Genomic DNA, 17,671 nt, shown 5'->3' with positions numbered 1-17,671 from the left:
TGTTGGAGCACAATGCAAAGGTGATTCTCATTACAGGTCCTTTTGATATGCTCACCATCACAGCACTGGGCATTCCCAGTCCCTGGGAAGGCATAAAGGGGGTTTAAGTCAACTCAAGCTCATTGCTCTCTTCAAAACTCTTTTGGCTAATCGTTCTGGTTTTATCCTCTAGGTTGGGCTAAGCCCTGGATACACTCCCCCATGCTGGTTTAGTTACTTTGGGAAGATATTCAGGCTCTTGCTGCTCTCCTGGACAAACATTTACACATGCAATTGATTCACTCAGCTGAGAGACAAACAATCTCCTAAGTGTTACAAACCTTTATCTTAAAAGCCACCTTTTGGTCTCTTTTGTCATAGAATGGTTTGAGTTGGAAGGGACACCTTAAAGATCATCTCATTTCATGCTCCCTGCTGTTGACAGGGACACCTTCTGCTAGAGCAGGCTCCTCAAAGCCCTGTCCAACCTGCCCTTAAAGACTTCCAGGGAAGGGACAGCCACAAATTCTCTAAGCAACCTATGCCATTGCTTCATCACCTCATAATAAAGAATTTCCTCCTAATATCTAAAGCAAACCTACCCTCTTTCAGTTTAAAGCCATTATCCTGTCACTACGTGCCCTTGTAAATACTCACCATCTTTCTTGTAGTATCCTTTCAGGTACCAAAAAGGTTGCAATTAGGTCACCTGAAAGTTTTCTCTGGGCTGAGCATTCCCAATTCTCTCAGCCTTTCCTAATGGACAGGGTGTTCCACCCCTCTAGTCATTATATAAGGTTAACTTGCTTAGCCACTGCTGTGGGCAGTCACTTCCCATATTTTCCCAGAGCTTCACAGGCACATAATGTTTGCTTATCTCTGCTGAGCCTTCCCAGGAGTTTACTGATCCATCACATGGAGAAAAGAGCTGTGAGTACATAGAATCTGGAGTTTGGGGCATTTGCATCAATGTTAGACTTGTTTAGCATCTGTCTTTGCTTGAAGTAGTAAGTACAGTTCTTCCCAGGTTCGTGCTCTGACCTTGGAGATGGAATATTTTAATCTTTGATGTGCTAGTTGTGTGCTTTATGTAACACAGAGCTATATGATTTAGCGAGAGATCAGCTTAGGAAGACTCACAGTGGTCTGATGTCTGTGTCAGTATTTGGGTTCCATATCCAAATAAGTGTCCTTGAATGATGAGGTAAAAGGGTGTCTTCACCAGCAATTTGGCTTACTGTGAAAAGTGCCAGAATCCCTTTGTGAATCTAGTGTGAAAAGTCAAGCTGCTTCTTCCAAGGTTCTTGTTATGCTCCAGATAGTACTGTGAAGGTCTTGAATTTATGAATAGATTATTTTGGTTTCCCCACCCCCAGTAAAAGTTACTTGCTTTGACATCTGAATGGTGACCTAACTGCTGAAATTGCTGATGTCCTGACATTATGCTTACTTCCTGGTAAAGTCAGGATTTATTTAAAAGTATAATTTGAGACACTCAAGATGGTAAATGGATGATGTGTCCTAATTTACAATGCCTTCTTCCTTGCTTTCCAGTAAGAAGAGCATATTGTTTTGCTTTCTATCTTATATATGAAACAAAATAAAAACATGGTTTCATCTGTTGGCCAGACAGGTGACACTGGTAAAAACTGTTACTTTGCCTAGTTCGAGTAAGGAAATTTTGAGTTTTAGTACTGATCATGTTTTAAATGATGTATTTATATCTGATAAAACATTGAGTGAGGGGTGATTTTTTGACATTGCAGATGGGTCTCACAATCACCCATCTTAACATAACAGTGGGCTAAACCTTTGAATCAGATTTTTATTGCTTAGGTTTTGTCCTTCCTTATTAATAATACATCTGACTCTTAAGTCTTAAATGTCTCTTTGAGGGAGTCTTGTGAATTTTTTGCCAAGTCGTGCAGTGGAAGGAGGGCACTTCAAGGAAGAAGGAACTTTTTACCCCATATCTGTAAGTATCTTTTTGGAAGGACAAGCTTGGAACAGGAACTCAGTTTGGCTGAAGTGGCTTTTGCTAGTGAAAGTAGGCATAAATTTGTCCCAAATTATTACCATTTCAAAAAATAATCTGTTAAGCATCTTGGCGACTTGTTTAAGCTTCACAGCTAAAACATTTGAAACATAGCTGTGTATTATGGAAAAGAAAGGACCTCTGGTGTTGTAGCCGTCTGTCTGCTGTGAGATGGAAGGTATAGTTTGGTCTGATCACACAATTTAAACTAAGGATCTTCTTTCATATTGTTTATATTACCTCTTCTCTCTGACACAAAGATCTGAATGGTCCATCCAAATATAATGATTAAGATGATTGAAATTGGTTTGGCACTGGGGACTCAGGAGCCAGTGAAGAAAAATGTGGTGTGAAGGCAGTGTACTTGGCAAACATGCTGGAACAAGAAACAGTAACAGGAAGTGATTGCAGAGGAACTCTTGCTAGATAAGGAGTTGCTTCCCTCACGAAGGAAATTGGAGATTGAAACTGGGAGTATGGGTTTTGTGTTGAAACTTGAAAACTGAACAAGGAGATTCAAGTGGGAAACAAGTTTGAAGGCAAGGCAGGCAAGTGAGTGGTTGCAGTGGTATTCAAAATTGCAGGCAGAGAAACGACATGACAGTAGGAGAAATCCATGGTTTGGAAACTAAATGGAATGTCTTGGGGCATCAGTGCTATGGGGGGGTGAGTGGGGAGTGAGAATTTGGGGCAAAGCAAGCTGGTCTCACCCTCACATGCTATTCCACCATGTCAGGTGTTAGGTGCCAATGGATGGACTTTGCTTTTGATTATCTGCAAGTATGAAGATAAAATTCTGTTATGAGTAGCAGCAGCAAATGACTTAAGCTTAGAAATTGGCAAAAACATATTTGGAATTTTGTCTTCTTTGTTGTGTATTTGTTTTCACTACTACATTTTAAATTACTCAATTACTTGCTACTTTTTTGTCAGCCTCCTTAAAGTATATGGTGTTCTGCTCTGGAAATGTAACTTGCAGTATGGTGGAGAGGACAATTTGTAGGATGCCTTTTTGTGATTACAAAAATTTGTGACAATTGAAGCAGAACATTGCTGAAAGAAAAAATGTTAGTCTGGTGATTTAAATTGAACTGCTCAGAAATTGCCTTTAATTGCATGTTTTTGCATTTTCTGAGTGCCCAGACTTTGGGTGCTAGGATCAGCTTTGTAAAAGAGCTGAATGCTTAGATCCACAAATGAAATCATTCAGAACAGCATGAGCAACTGAGAAATCATGGTGTCCCAAATGTGGCATCTAGAATTCCTTTGTCAACACTTATCTCTGGGTTTCACTCCCCCATATGGCAGATCAGTATAGTATTCACTGATTTCCCGTGGTGTTAACAAAATTGATGATGATTGTGAAGGACTTAGATATTACTGTGATAAGTACAATACATAAAACTCAAGAAGAAGTTAAAGAGTGGTGTGTTTTAAGCAAGGATTTCAGTATACCAATCCATGGATTGCACACTAAATAATGCAAAAGAAGATACAGTCCTCAGTCACTGCTTGTTAAATAGGTGCTGTACCTTCTGTGCACATGAGGTATCTGCTATGGGAAAAAATAATGTTTGTTTGTGCAGTTGAAGACAGTATGAATGTGGGGTAGTACATCAGTGCTACAGACATCCTTAGTTCTTTTTCTAACCTTTGTGTGCTTGACTTTGTGGCTGCAATAGTTTTCTCATAATGTAGCTTTTGAATGTAATACTGAATGCCTATATTCTTTGTAAAGTCTGTGCACATAGGGACTGTGTTGGGTGCATCAATACTGTTTACTATCCAGGTTTTGAAAAATGTAGATGTAGGGGAACCAGGAGTGCTGGAATGATAACTAATTACTAGGGTGACCTAGTACTCTTGTCTTTGAATAGTAGTCCATGGATCAATTTACCTTGAAGATAATATGTATTCTGTCAGTGAGACCAAGGAATTTTACTTAAATACCTGGGGGAGTTGCTCTTTACCTTGTTCTCCCTTATACTTGTTTCATGAATATGTAAATTGGCATGTTCCCATTGTTATTGTACTCAGCTACTCTGGAAATTGGCTTATTCCATTCTTGGAATTCAGTTTGCATTCTTGTGACAGCACTGCTTTCAGTGTTTATATTTCATATTTTATGAGGTGCCTTGCAGGCTGTTTTTCATGGTTAAGGATAACTTCATATATATAAAGAAGTAATATATTACTTTTGGACATCAACATGAAGTGCTGGGCCTTCTGTTCCTGGATGAGGAACAGATTCACAGGGTGAACTGCATTCTTAGTTCTGTGGTCAGGCAAGATGCCCTGCTTTGAGTTGAGATTTTGCTTAATATGAAGTAGGAGGGGAGCACTAGTGAGCCTTGCTGAGCCTGCAGTGGCAGAGGCAGCTGGTTGTTATGATCATGAAATTATTTTTTGTGAGCTTCAGATTCCCTGCACCAACCACACGGTTCTAGAAAGCAGAGCCATGCAAATCTTGCCCCTCTCTGTTGTGGGGCAGCTTTCTTTCCTCTGTCGTGCCTTTTTCTTCAGTGAAGGTTGTTGTTAATAACAGACTAGGCCATACCAAGTTCTCCTGCTAGTGTTACTATGTGTCCTTGTTCCCCTGACTCAGACAACATTCAGGAATATCCTGTAGACACAGAGTAAAGGATTGACTCTCCTTTGTCTGGAGTGCAATCCATCTCTGCTTATTCCCAGTGAAACAGAGTTTCAGTAAGTGTATCTTAAAAATCCTTTTAAGGTTTGAAGTAGCTTTTGTTCCACAAAACTAGATTCAAACTCAACTCTGGACCTAGAGGGGAGTACCCTTTGTGTCTCTGACAGTTTTCTGCACCTGCATCTTTCTGTGAAGCCTGTCTTGTTGGATGACTACATCCACCAAGAAAATGAAACGATGATGTGTGAGGTCCATTTTCACTTCTTTCTTTAGAACTTAACAGTAAAAGCTTACAACTTTTTTCTCCACTTTGTTATTTTGCTTTCCAGACAGGATTTGCCTTTACCATATATTAAATTTCTTCTTTGATGTCTTCCCAAGTTTCCTTGTGGTCAGAGAATCAGGCCTTGGGTCCTGTCTCTCCCCTGCAACTGTCAAACCTATAAAAGCACTTTCCACTTCTAGCATGAAGAACTTGATCTTTAATTTTTTTAATGATTGTAAGAACTTGTCAGGTGATCTTGATAGTGCAAAAGAAAGGATGTTGCCCAGTGAACCCACATATCTAGTTTGAGATATGAAACAGAGCATTGTGGAGCAAGCATCCTACTGTTACAGCCGGGCATAACAATACGTAACTTAAGACCCCAGGCATACTGCAGGAGAAGGCCCCAGAGAATCACAGGGATAATTGAGTTTGAAAGGGACCTTTAAAAGCTGTCTGGAGCAACCTTCTAGTTACAGCGGCCAACATGAAAGCTGGAGCCAGCTCTGAAGTTAGATCAGGTTGCTTGGAGTGTATGAAGTCAGGTTTTGAATATCTCCAAGGATGAAGCTGCCACAGCCTCTCAGTCTGTTACAACGTTAGACCACCCTCATGGGTGGGTGGTCCAAATATATGGTCACAATGTGTTAGCATGCTGTATCAGTTGCTAGGCTCTTGTCTAGCTCTGTGCACTCCAAAGCAGAGCTGCATGCATGTGATCTGCTCCTTTGTGTGGGACACAAACCCTTCTCATATTCACAGCCTGTCCTTCTAAAGGAGCCTTTATCCATTCACCACAGTACCTCAGGCATGCAAACTATCCAGATGCCAGTTGAGGAGAGATTATGGATTGAAGTCATGGTAAGTGCAGGTAGAAAGGTAGAAATAACTTAGTATTGACTGGAAATTTTTGAAATGTGCATGTTCATATCCTGCTTCCTTTTGTTTTTCTGTCAATCTTCCCAGGATCATTCTGGCCTAAGACTGAAATGGTTCTTTGTGCACTCCTCCTTACATGCTTGGGACTAAAGGTGAGGCAGGATTCTGAAAGTGCATGCCCTTTGTGGATGCTTTGAGTTGAATAAGTTCAGTGGTTGCAGGCAGAAAAGATTCTGTACGTGTAAACTGCATGTCTTATTGCTTGTAATTGTTAGTCCTACTCAAACAACTCTGTCAACTGGGCCTTTGTAGCAGTTTTGCTGCAATTTTTTCTTAACCTGAGAGAGTGGAAACCACTGGAGAATGTATTACCTGCATAGGACAGGAGTTGGAGAAACAGAAATCAGTCTGATTGGTTTGGTTTTACCAAGTTGGAGGCTGAGCTAGCATAGTGACCGTCAAGTTGTAAATGCAGAAAGAATATCCACCTCGCTGTAGGTAAGTCTAGTCTCAAAACAGCACTATCTTGCCAATTTAAACTGTTGGGATCCTTGCTGTCCTTGCTGTGATCCAGGTTTCTCTGTTTCAGTTGACACCTGGATTCATCAGATCCTGCAGTGAGCTTGTTCAGTTTGCAACACCTGCAAGAAATTGAATTCCACAGAAGAGCAGAAGTTTCCTGCTGGTGTGGGAAGCTTACCAGCTCACAGTGGGTCTGTGTATGAGTGATAGAGAGTGGGTGGTACTACATGCCACTGTAGGGTTGCATGGAGCTGAAGAGTAAAACTGTTGGCAGCAACAGGATTTAAGTCAAAATCGTCTTAGAACCACAACCTTATGTGAGTGCTTTCTTCAGCATGGGGATTTCTAAAGAGGTGCTCATTTCTTCCACTTTCTTGCTTAGGTCTTCCAAGGTTCGTAGCATGCTGTCAGACCTTTTCCTTTCAGAGTTTTTAATCTTTTTAAGTTGTTAGAGGCAGAGTCTACGAATGAATGTAAATTGCAATTCAGTAACTAAGAACAAATCAAGAGTGACCTTTGGTAATGAAATTCTATGATTGTGTTGTGTAAAATGGAAGAACTTGAAGAAAAATGTAATCTGCAAATATTTAAAGGCGATTCTTTAAGTAATCTGTGGAAGAGCTAAATGAGCTAAGGAGACTTACCATACCTGAAGTGATAAAAAAGCTTTTGTTTCTCTTCTCTGCCGTTGACTTGTTTGTGGTGAGAACTGTTGACCCTTAGTGGTTTTTATTTCTTTGTAAATTGGGAGGGTGATTATTTCAGAAAAGACAAGAGATCTTCAGAACTTGTAGTGTAGACTAAATGTTTATAAGATATTTACCAGCTTGTAGGGATTGGTAAACACAGAATTACCCTTACGGTCTAGAGATTAGTGGTAAATTGGCTGATCTCTTAAATGTGTTGCCTTCAAAGGTCAAAACTAGCTGCATGGGAGGGATGTCCCTTCTACTTGCTTTAGCATGGTATCTGTGAATACAGTACTACCGCTAACGGTTTTCTTATTTGACTGGACTGGTTGGAAGGACTGTAATGTGTAATAATGAGGAACATTTTCTTTCTAGAAGAAAGTTATAGATTGTTTGGAGTGTATTAATTAGGGAGCATACTAAGTAAGTATCTTAATTAGTTAACATGTTTTTGTGACTAGGTGGAAGCTTCTGCATCCAGATCAGGTACAAAATAGTGCTGCAGTGTTATATCTGTATTGTCATTACAGTATGGGCATGAGCATATGTACAGCTATTGCAGTATAGTTTTAACCCTATAAAGTCAGAAAGAGGAGAGTGAGTTTGTTTACAGAGGTGTAAGAAAAATGGAATTCCTCATTCTCTACCTTTGATTTGTGTATGGTTCTGTGTTAATGTCTGTCAAAACTAAGAAATTTTGGGTTATAGCTTTTGGTCTAGAACAGCTTTTTTAGGGGACTGAAGGTGTTAGTGGAGGAAAATACTGTACTCACAAGGGCAATTGAACTGTTGTATACTGTATATCCAAGTACAAACTTTTCTCTGACACATTAAAAAACCCCCACAAAACAACAGACTCTCCTAATTGACAGGAATTGATACTATCTCTGCAAACTTTAGAATCAGTTTTAATGCAATTTGTTTCCCCAAAATACCACAGCTAAATCTGTTCTTTTAAGAAGGATACATTTGTTTCCAAAATAAGTGCTTCCAATTCATAAATTGAATGCAGTTTTGATGAGGAAGGCCTTAGACTGCAGTGACAGGTCAAAACAATAAACTGAGAGGATCTTTCCAGTCGCCGGAATTCAGGCTTAGCTAAATATATGTAGGAAAAATTGGAAAGGACAGGGAATTGGTTAGAATTTATTAAAAGTTTCTGACAGTGTAGACATTCTTTTAGGTATCTTTTCTGTTACTGGAGACAGATATGAAGAATCTGTGTCTTCATTACAAATTGAAACTTGCATTGGATGCTTCTCCACTTTGCTTCAGCACTTTGCTTAAGTAAAAAATGGCATCTCCTGGTGTCAGAATGTATTGTTTGGTAGCAGAGGGAGATCAGGTGCATTATGTTAGGCATTTTAAAGGTATTTATTAGGTTTTGATATTACAGGAAACAAATCTGATTGATCCCAGATGGGAGGAGAACCTGTTACGGGTTGCTTGAAACCTTCCTTGGGAGTTGTTTCTGCTTTTGGAAAGACTTTTTCAGTCAGCCTTTTTTTTTTTTCAGTTGTACCCTTAACTTATTTTCTTCATCTGCTGTTCAGAATGAACAGAAACAGCACATGTAAAACATAGGAAAGACTTGAGTATTAAGAGTGGAGTTAGTTTACAGTAAGGTTAGTTTACATATATTTAGCAATTCTGTGTTAATAGTTGGACTTGACTTTACAGGTTTTTTACAGCCTTAATGATTTTAGGATTCTGTTCTTGTTCTGTAACACTGAATTAGGATGGGATTGTTTAGTGTTTATGACTTTCTGCATTTGAGTTGGGGAAGGGATTCCAGAACTTGTTATTTCTAAGGCTCTTAGTGTCGGTAAGCTCTGGATAGATGATACAGGACAGACCTGCCAAAAGTAGATGTTCTCTCAGTTGAGGATGCTTTAGACATCTAAAACTCTGTCAATCATGCTTACTTGACCCAGGAATGTTCTGAGATCACCTTGTGGAACTATTGTACAAAAGTCCTAATGAGATATAAAGAGGCCTCACCTAAACCATATAGGAACTAAATTATCATGTCTGGATTATAAACAGATGTCTGCTTTTGAAGTGTGATCTGTGCTGAGCAGTGGGTTTAGGTAAAGGTTTCATCATAAGGGCTTGCTAAATCTACAGCTCCTGGTTTCCAAAATACTTTTTTTTTTTCTGAATACAGTGGCATAGTACTCTTCTAGAGAGATCAGTTTTGTCTCTGCTCTGTGTGATTTCCTTGGTGCTGCTGAGCTATGGAAGTGTGTCTTGGTGGGAAGCCTTTCTGGTTAAGTTTTTGTGGTGAAGTAGGATGAAGTCATATTAAACACATAGGGTTGAATATTAGCACTTGTTAATTTGGTTTGAAAAAACTAGTGAGCAGGACAGGAAGGGAGAGAATTTGAACTTAAAACACCCATCACAGAACTATTGGAGAAATCTGTTTCTGTGGACACTAGAGTCAAAAATAGCTTGGTAATACTAGATACTAAAGAGGCTTTTACATGGCAGTGACATTTTGGAGGAATTGTGACAACTTAATGTTCAGACTAATAAACTGTGGCTGTCAGGTGATAAGTGATATAGCAAAATTCCTGTGCAACTTCAAAGGGGGAAGTTAAGTTTGGTGTTAATAAATTGGTGATTCTCTAAAATTTCAGTGCTTAGCTGCCTTTCAGAGGTTTAAGTTCTGGTTCAAATAAAATTGCATTTGAAGTGTGATCCTTTATCTAGCATACAGCTGCCACAATCAGCCACTTCTCAGAAGAGGAATTTAACTTCAGTGACTGCCTCTGTCTTTGGCAAAATCCCCAGGAATTGCCAATTGCCCCAAAATGCTTGTATATTTCAATAAAGTTATGTTTTTCAGCGAAGGTTTGAAAAAAGAAGTTGGAAAAAAAGAATGTTTATCATCCAATTTCTGGAAACTTTATGTTGTTTATATTTGGGTTATAAATAGATACATAAAGTTAAATTAATATAGCAGCAAGCTTTTGAGATATAGAGTAGTATTTCATTAACGTTAATTCTACTTCTGTTAATTATTCCTTAATTCTGACACAGTCTTGGCAGAATGTATATTTGAAGTATGCTAAGTTTTGAAAATTTTAGAGATTTAGTTGTGATGGAGTTTAGTGAGGTAATGTATAACTTGTTATTGCGGTAATTTGCTGTTTAGGTTTGGGATATCTCCCTTCTGAGCTTTAAGCTTGCTTTAATATGGCAATTACGGTGAAACACATTTAATTCCCTGCAAGTAAACTGTAAGTAATTATTAAACACTTTATAATGATTTAATGCAAATATTGTGCAGTGTCTTGTGGGTGACAGATATTGGGAGGACAAATGAAATAGGAATGCACTGATTTGAGAGCAGGAGTCAGTCCAGGCTTGTAGAAAAATTCAGTGATGTCTGTGAGAACAACTGGTGAATTGTGAAGAGCAAGTAGCAGGATGCAATATCATCAAAATATGAGGAAAGGTTTGTGTGATAGAAGGCTTGCCTGTTTCTCCCAGCTGACTGAGCTGAATTCATTATAGCCTGCTTGCTGAGTGACTGTTCATTTGGGAAACATTAGCAGCCCCATGGATGGGTGGATGAATACATTTGTATAACAAAGTTCTGAGAGCTGGAGACTTTCGGGGTAGCCTACAGATCTCTGAGGAAAAATCTGGGTAATCTATCTGGAAGTTCCCAGACCCTGCTAGCTCCTGTTGGAAATGTGGTGGAGCTGGTGTATGTTTTGTGCTACTGAAATTTGATTTAGATTTTATTTTTTGTAGTGCTGCATGCATGATGACCAACCACTTATATGCTGGTATGCCTGTTAGAAAAAGTATTTCACATCCTGGATCTGTCTGAATACTGAAACACTTTTTTCCTGCTTTGTTTTACTTACGTATTTCAGAGAACTGATGTTTATTGGGGGTTTTGCTAAAGGCAGAGGTAGTCACTGAAGTTACAATGGCAGCCTGTGGCAGCTGAGGCCACACAGTGAGGATTTTGGAATTACGTGTACATTAACTGTGTTGTCATGTTTGGGAACTTCTCATAGCCACACAATTCTCAGACAAATTCTGTGAAATGTATACTGGAAGTCAATTTGAAAGATGCACCTTTTGTGCCTCATTCCTGCTCTTTTGATCTGTTTGGTCAGAAATAGATTTGATAGGTCATGAGCTCCCATGAGTAGCAAGGCAGTGCACCAGCTGTCTCCAGACACAGTGGAAAGCTTCGCCTTTTCTAAATTTATTTAATATTACTGAGGTTTAATCTTTGTTAAAAGTGCCTGATGTTTGCTAAATCAAGATATATAAAGCATCTGAAAATATTTTTGATGTCCTTGCAGTCTTGGAATTTTTAGACTTACATTCTGAAATGACATTTTTTCTGTGAAAGCGCTTGCATTGTTTCAACTAAAAGTACAGTTGTTTGTAACATGCAAACTGGACATGAGATACTGCTTTGCAGTAGTTACTAATCTGCTGATGAATGAGTCTTGTAGAGATTGGAAGGGATTTGTGTAGGCTGCAAATGGAATATAATGAGTTTCAAAAATGTAAGCAATTTAAAATACTGCTTGGATGTGTATTAAAATGTTCAGAAGCCACACACAGTTTCTTGAAATCTTGATCTTTTTAGCTATCCATGATGCCATCATTGTGAGTATGTTTGTCCAGAGAATGTTTGTCCACCCTAAATTGTACTAAATAATCAGTTTCTGAGAGACAGCTGTCATCCTGAGTATCTTACTATGTAAATAGGCTCTGCTGTGCTGGAGGTTAGTATCTCAGGAGCTTTCTAAGGATGTAGATGCACATCTTCTGATTTCACAGATAACAGCAGTAGTCATCTCTGCCTCTTTCTTCTGTCTTCAGTACAGTTTAATGCTCTGTCTGTTTTCTGTGGTTTTCACAGGTTCATGTGATGGCTTCTCCTTTTGGGTCAAAATAATGCTTTTTAGCAGTGACCAGCTGCTTTGCATTTTAAGCTTGCCTGCTGTTCTTTGAGAGTGAAAAGCAGGAGGAGTGGCTGGGCCAACTGATGAATAATCATGAATTTTTCCACTCAGTTCTATCATGTGCTACTTTGAGCTGGTTTTGAAAGAAACTTGAGGCTCTGACTTTGAGGGGTATGGTGTAACTGGTGAGGTTTATTCCCAGGTGATTACAGTTCACATTGCAAAAATTCCTTTTGTACTTTGTCTGAATACTGTGATGATTGGTGTCTAATGTTATAGGTGTACCATGTTCCATTTTGGAGAATTTTGTCTTGTAGAGGAAGAACAAAGACAGCTGGAACCGAGTAAAAGAATAGGTCTTGTTGAAGAGCAGGGTTTACATCTGTTTTTACTGTGTGATATTCCAGCTTATGAGTCTTTATATCATAGAACCAAACAACACCAAATATTTTGTGATAACCTAAAAAAATGTTCCTCAGGCTCTGGTAAAATGGTTGTTATATGATGAGAAAGTTCACAGTGTTGGATAAGCTTGAATTTTCCTTTCCTGGCTTATGTTATGGGTAATTCAAAGGACTGTATAGCTGTCTCTTTGCTGTGTCTGCAATGTTATGGGCATCCACTGAAAATGTCAATGAATGGATTAACTTGTTATTTGTCAAGGTATTTCTGTATGATCTGAGTGTCTGCTTTCTGTGTATTTGTGAGGTCAGTTCATTGTCCATAGGCAACAGTGAGTGTAACCTGCTTTTCTGTTTTGGGATCCTGATGACCCTATAACTACAAAGAAAAGAGGGTTCATCTCAGCTGTGTGCAGTTTTGTGTACCACACTGTGAAAAAGGTCACTTGGTTTGTTCAGCCTGGAGAAGAGGAGGCTGAGGGAAGACCTTGAGTAGTCTGTAGCTTCCTCATGAGGGGAAGCAGAGCGGCAGGCACTGATCTCTTCTCTGAGGTGACCAGTGACAGGACTTGAGGGAATGGCCTGAAGCTGAGTCAGGGGAGGTTCAGGTTGAGTATTAGAAGAAAGTTTTTCACACTGAGGGTGTCTGGGCATTGGAACAGGCTCCCCAGGAAAGTGGTCAGAGCACCAAGCCTGACAGAGTTCAAGAAGTGTTTGGACAATGCTCCTGGGTACAAGGTGTGGTTATTTGGGCTGTTCTGTGCAATGATAGGAGTTGGACATGATGAGCCTTGTGGGTCCCTTAGCACAATCTATGATTTTAAAAGAAAAAAAATTACCTCTTAACCATTATGCAACATCTCTGTAGTCTTTTTTCCCCTTATTCTTTGCATTCATGAATCAGTTCTTCGGAAAAAAATTACCCGTATGCATTACTATCTTCTGTGTTACTGCTTTCAGTGCATTATAGTGAATAAATATTATTTTATCAGCCCACTTGGCAATAATGACCATTAATAACCTGATTGTTAACTGATGGGTCTCAGATGCTGAAGGCACACTTGTTCCAAAATGGCAGAATCTGCCTCTCCTTTTTACTGTAATAAAGCTGCTTCCGTTGCTGTGTTGCTGGGAGACTGCAGCTAATTTTTATGGTGCATATCAGTAGTAGTGACTCACATTATACATTTCATTGAATAGCTCTTCTTTTGTTTGTAAACTGCCTTCTGTAAGGGAAGAGGAATTTCGTTCTGGGGAGAACAGTATCCAGACCAGAGAATATGACTGAATCTGAAACAAAAGCTCAGACTGTTCTGTTGATAACATCATTGTACTTCCAAAGCCACTTTCAAGGGGGATGGTGACCTGGCTGAATTTAACTGGTGACCAGTCTGATAGTCAAGTCTAACACAGGTACTCAGAAGAATTCCAGGTGAGACAAACACATCTCCTCAAACTGCTGTTTTTCTTTTTCAGAATCCATGGTGCAAAACTTCAGCATGTGGCGTGACTTTAAAGCAAAACAACAAAATAGACTGAGAGATTACGAATTTGAAAACTGTGTCATTTTGGTTCACAACACAGATAACGGTGGCAGTTTGGGGCTGTGTAGAAAATGCAGTCCTTTTTAGAATGATTGTTGCACAGCTTGCATGTGGGTCAGGACGTGCATGCAATTACATTGGCAAAAAGTGGGTGTAATTGGGCATGCACCTAAATGGAAAAAGACATGTGTAAGGTGGAATCTGACTAATAAGTAAAAAAATCCTCTGCTTGCTGAATCTGTACTCCTTTTCTGGCTAAAGGAGATGGTAGTCCATTTTGTGCTGTTCACAGTCTGCTTAGGTTTGTGGCAGTGTCTTGTTTTTAATCTTGCTTGAGATGCCTCTCTAAAATGGGGTGTGTGTGTGTGTCTGAAGCCTGCTTGCTTAAACACGCGAGTCATGTCAGCTGCAATGCGGCAGTGCTTGGTGCTAATGAGGTGAGCAGCCAGAGCACCCGTCTGCTTATGTTTGCTCATCTCTGTGCAATTATGGCTGTGGGGATTGGAAGAAGGGATTTGTATTGGATGTGGCTCTGTTTTGGCCTTTCCAGAGTGTGGTTCTGTGTTCTCCTGAGGACTGGGCAGCACATTTCAACTTCCATTTTGGGAGTTAGGTGGTTGCTTCATTATGTTTAATGCAAAGTCTAATATACATCCTGGTTGGGAGAAGAAAAGAAAAAAGGGAAGTACAGAGTGGGGGAAACCCCCACTTCTTCTCTCCCCTCTCCATCCCAATTCTCCCCCACTTAATTCTAATGCACCTTGAAATGAAATATATAGCTTGGCAATCAGTGCCTTCATGCAGAGTAAATATAAGTCTGAATTTGTAATGTAGCATCTTTGAAATATATTAATCAGGTAATAAAGTGTGGTTAGATCTCACAAGTTACGCACAAGCTGCAGAGGCACTGTGATTTCTCAGCTCACTTTTTCTTATTTTATTTTTTTAACCCTTAAGGTGCTGACAACAGTGTGAGCTGAGTATTTTTTTGCTGAAGTCATAAATTTTTGCTTTGAACATAAGGCAAATAAAGTAAATATCAAACCTTGTTTGTCTTTTCAAACAAAGAAAGTCCTCAGATGCCAGACTGTCTCCATTGAGCTTGATGCCTTCCTGTCCAATCCTGTTGTATGCCTATTCCTGCAGCTCGTCTTTCAGTGTTTCCTTTTCAGAGAATTAGCCTGTAAAACTATAGGTCATGATTAAGTAATATATTGATCTTGTTGGCAAAGCTGGCTTTCCTTCTAGTTCCTGCCTTTGTCACAGGGTGCTTCCCTGTTAGCTGATAAAATTATTTCTGACTACTTAATTTAATACAAATCAGATTGTTGAAATGACCTGTTAAAAATACTGCTGGTTTTTTGTGTTTTTTTAAGGATCGTATCTAGTCTCTGTTACTTTGGCAATATGTTGTGTAACGTGGTGCCACAAACAGAGGGATCAATACAGCTGGGACTGGGAAAGGTATGAACTGCATCCTGTAGGCAAGAACCAGCAGTGGGAGGCAGGAACCTCCTGAGCTGTTGGTACAGCTGATGTGAGTGTAGTGTACAGCTTACACTGTAGAAGGGATGGAGTGTCAACCTGTAAACAAACGTCCATCACCCTGGGAAGGAGCCCAAGACTGTGTGCCCTAATTAAGTCTGGTTTTTGCTTGGTCCTAGTTTTAAGTGAGTTAAGAGTGACATGAGTGAAACAGCATAGCTGACAAGATGTGTGCTAGGGAGAGTTGTGCTGTTTTAACACTCTGTTGAAGTCTGGTATCTCTCTGATCACAGATAGTACAGTATTGCTGTGCCTGTTTACCTTATCTTGGAGACCTTATGACTTAAGACTGGGTTGTTTTCTCTCTTCCTTCTTTAGGTCTCCGGGTGAAAGGGGAGCTCATTACTGCTTACCCACAAGTGGTGGTTGTGCGTGTGCCAACACCTTGGGTCCAGAGTGACAGCGACATCACAGTCCTTCGCCACCTAGAGAAGATGGGCTGTCGATTGATGAATCGTCCTCAAGCCATCCTCAACTGTGTCAACAAGTTCTGGACGTTTCAAGAACTTGCTGGCCATGGTGTGCCTCTTCCAGACACTTTTTCATATGGTAAGGCTGTTGGATGGAAAGGGTAGCATAGTTGCCTAGACAACTTGTGCTTTTGCAGTGCAAAAGATTTAGGTTTTGGAAATCCATAGAAATTTAAGTAGCATGAGGCCAGTTCCTCAGCTAAGTGTTGAGTAACCAAAAAGGAGGTTAAAATCGTGATACACAGATTCTGGTTTTGTTCTTGTTGACTGGCTTTTGATGCTTTGAAGAGAGTACTTGAGCTGTACCTTAACCTTCCAAGCAGCCGACTTTGGCTGTTAGTGCTATAATACTTTCTGTTCTTTCTGTTCTTTTCCAATTGCCCAAAACAGCAGACAAGAGCTTGGGGTACTAAGTGTCATAAGTACTACAGAAAACTGGACTTTGGTACAGCCTGAAAGTAGATTAAACTCCTATATGAATAAAAATGTCTGCAAATACATCAGTTTTTGTGAAAGGACAAGACTAGCAAGGAGTATGAGCCCTTGTGTTCATCTTTTAACAATAGTTTAGGCTTTGTTTCCTGCCAAAACAGTTAATTATTGTTCATCGTGCCTGCCTCTGAATCTCTGGTATATCTGGTTCCTGACAGAGTGCTAGATTAGAGGAACCATTTGTCTGAGCTACCCTGATGCTATTTCTGCTTTTAATTACAACTTGTTAAAGAACTGTAGATACCTCTCAACCTTCTGTTCCTTCTGGGAATACCAGTGCTTTCCTCCCCTTTGTGTGATTGCATCAATAGACTTTTGTAATGGGAATGTGACAAAATGAGAAAAAAAATGGACAAAACCATGGCTTTTCTATCAATTACTGTGAAAAAACATTTGAGAAGAAGTATACCCTTTATTTATAGATGTGGTTGCTTTAACTTGTTGAGAAAGGAATGAGTTTTTAATTTTTTGGGGGAAGGGGAGACCAGGAATGATGCTTAATGATTGCAGAACATACCTCTTTGGTCATTATGCCTTCCCACTTCTGTTAGTGTCTGCCTCTGGAATTTGACAGAAGCATGACTTTCCTTTCTTCTTTTCTTTTTTCTTTTTGTTTTTTTTTTAAACTGCAAGTATCAAGTTATCAGTGAGGGCTGACTTTGCCAAGTAAAGCAGCGTGTGCTGACTGAGATGTTACTCCATGACAAGCATTAAACTCCATGGCAGGGTCATGAAGGCTGTTGCTGGCTTTGTGACTTTGTGTCTTGGCTTGACTTCTGCACTTTACTGCATGATGTGTTAGAGGGGGCTCATACCTTTGTTTGCTGACTTTTCTCGTCTGTATTTCTTGTGCTGTGGTCAGCCTTCTTTGAATTGAACTCAAGTAACCTTGAAGTATCAACCATAATTGTGTGAATGGCCATTAAAAGCTACTCTCTAAGGTCCTTACAGATGCAATGAGATTAAAAGGTTGAAGAACTACTTCAGGATATAGGCAGAATGAGATACAGGAGACTTAAGCCTTGAGAAGGGGGAGGTGGACTGACAAGGTCTGGGTTGCTGCTGCTCTGTGGATTATGCCTTGTCATTGTGTTCCATGTTGCTTTCCTGGTTAGTAGTTTGGAACTGTTACTAGTGTTATGTGTCTTCTGTTTTCCTGTTAGACATTTGAAAAGATGGAAGTAAAGTAGAAGTGATAAACTGGAACAAGATGGTAGAATTGGGGCAATTGGATTTGGAAGATTAGAGTGAGTCTTT

General features: G+C 39.7%; 1 protein-coding gene across 14 annotated transcripts in view; it reads left to right on the top strand.

The window, feature by feature from the left end:
• RIMKLB (ribosomal modification protein rimK like family member B) overlaps positions 1 to 17,671 on the top strand; it is a 50,589-nt gene that overhangs the window by 16,505 nt on the left and 16,413 nt on the right. For 13 of the 14 annotated variants that reach the window (XR_010356594.1, XR_010356593.1, XM_064409853.1 and 10 more), the window contains one exon: positions 15,771 to 16,001. Coding sequence is in view for 12 of the 14 variants with exons in the window: in XM_064409853.1 (XP_064265923.1) it covers positions 15,771 to 16,001 (231 nt within the window). In the remaining 2 variants the exon portion in view is untranslated. Of the gene's footprint in view, positions 1 to 5,895; positions 5,961 to 15,770; positions 16,002 to 17,671 lie in introns of all 14 variants that reach the window. The other variant, XM_064409850.1, reaches the window with a different exon arrangement.

The sequence above is a fragment of the Passer domesticus genome, chromosome 2 (assembly GCF_036417665.1).
Source record: "Passer domesticus isolate bPasDom1 chromosome 2, bPasDom1.hap1, whole genome shotgun sequence".
Taxonomy (NCBI): domain Eukaryota; kingdom Metazoa; phylum Chordata; class Aves; order Passeriformes; family Passeridae; genus Passer; species Passer domesticus.
This window is presented reverse-complemented; position numbering and strand designations above follow the sequence as displayed.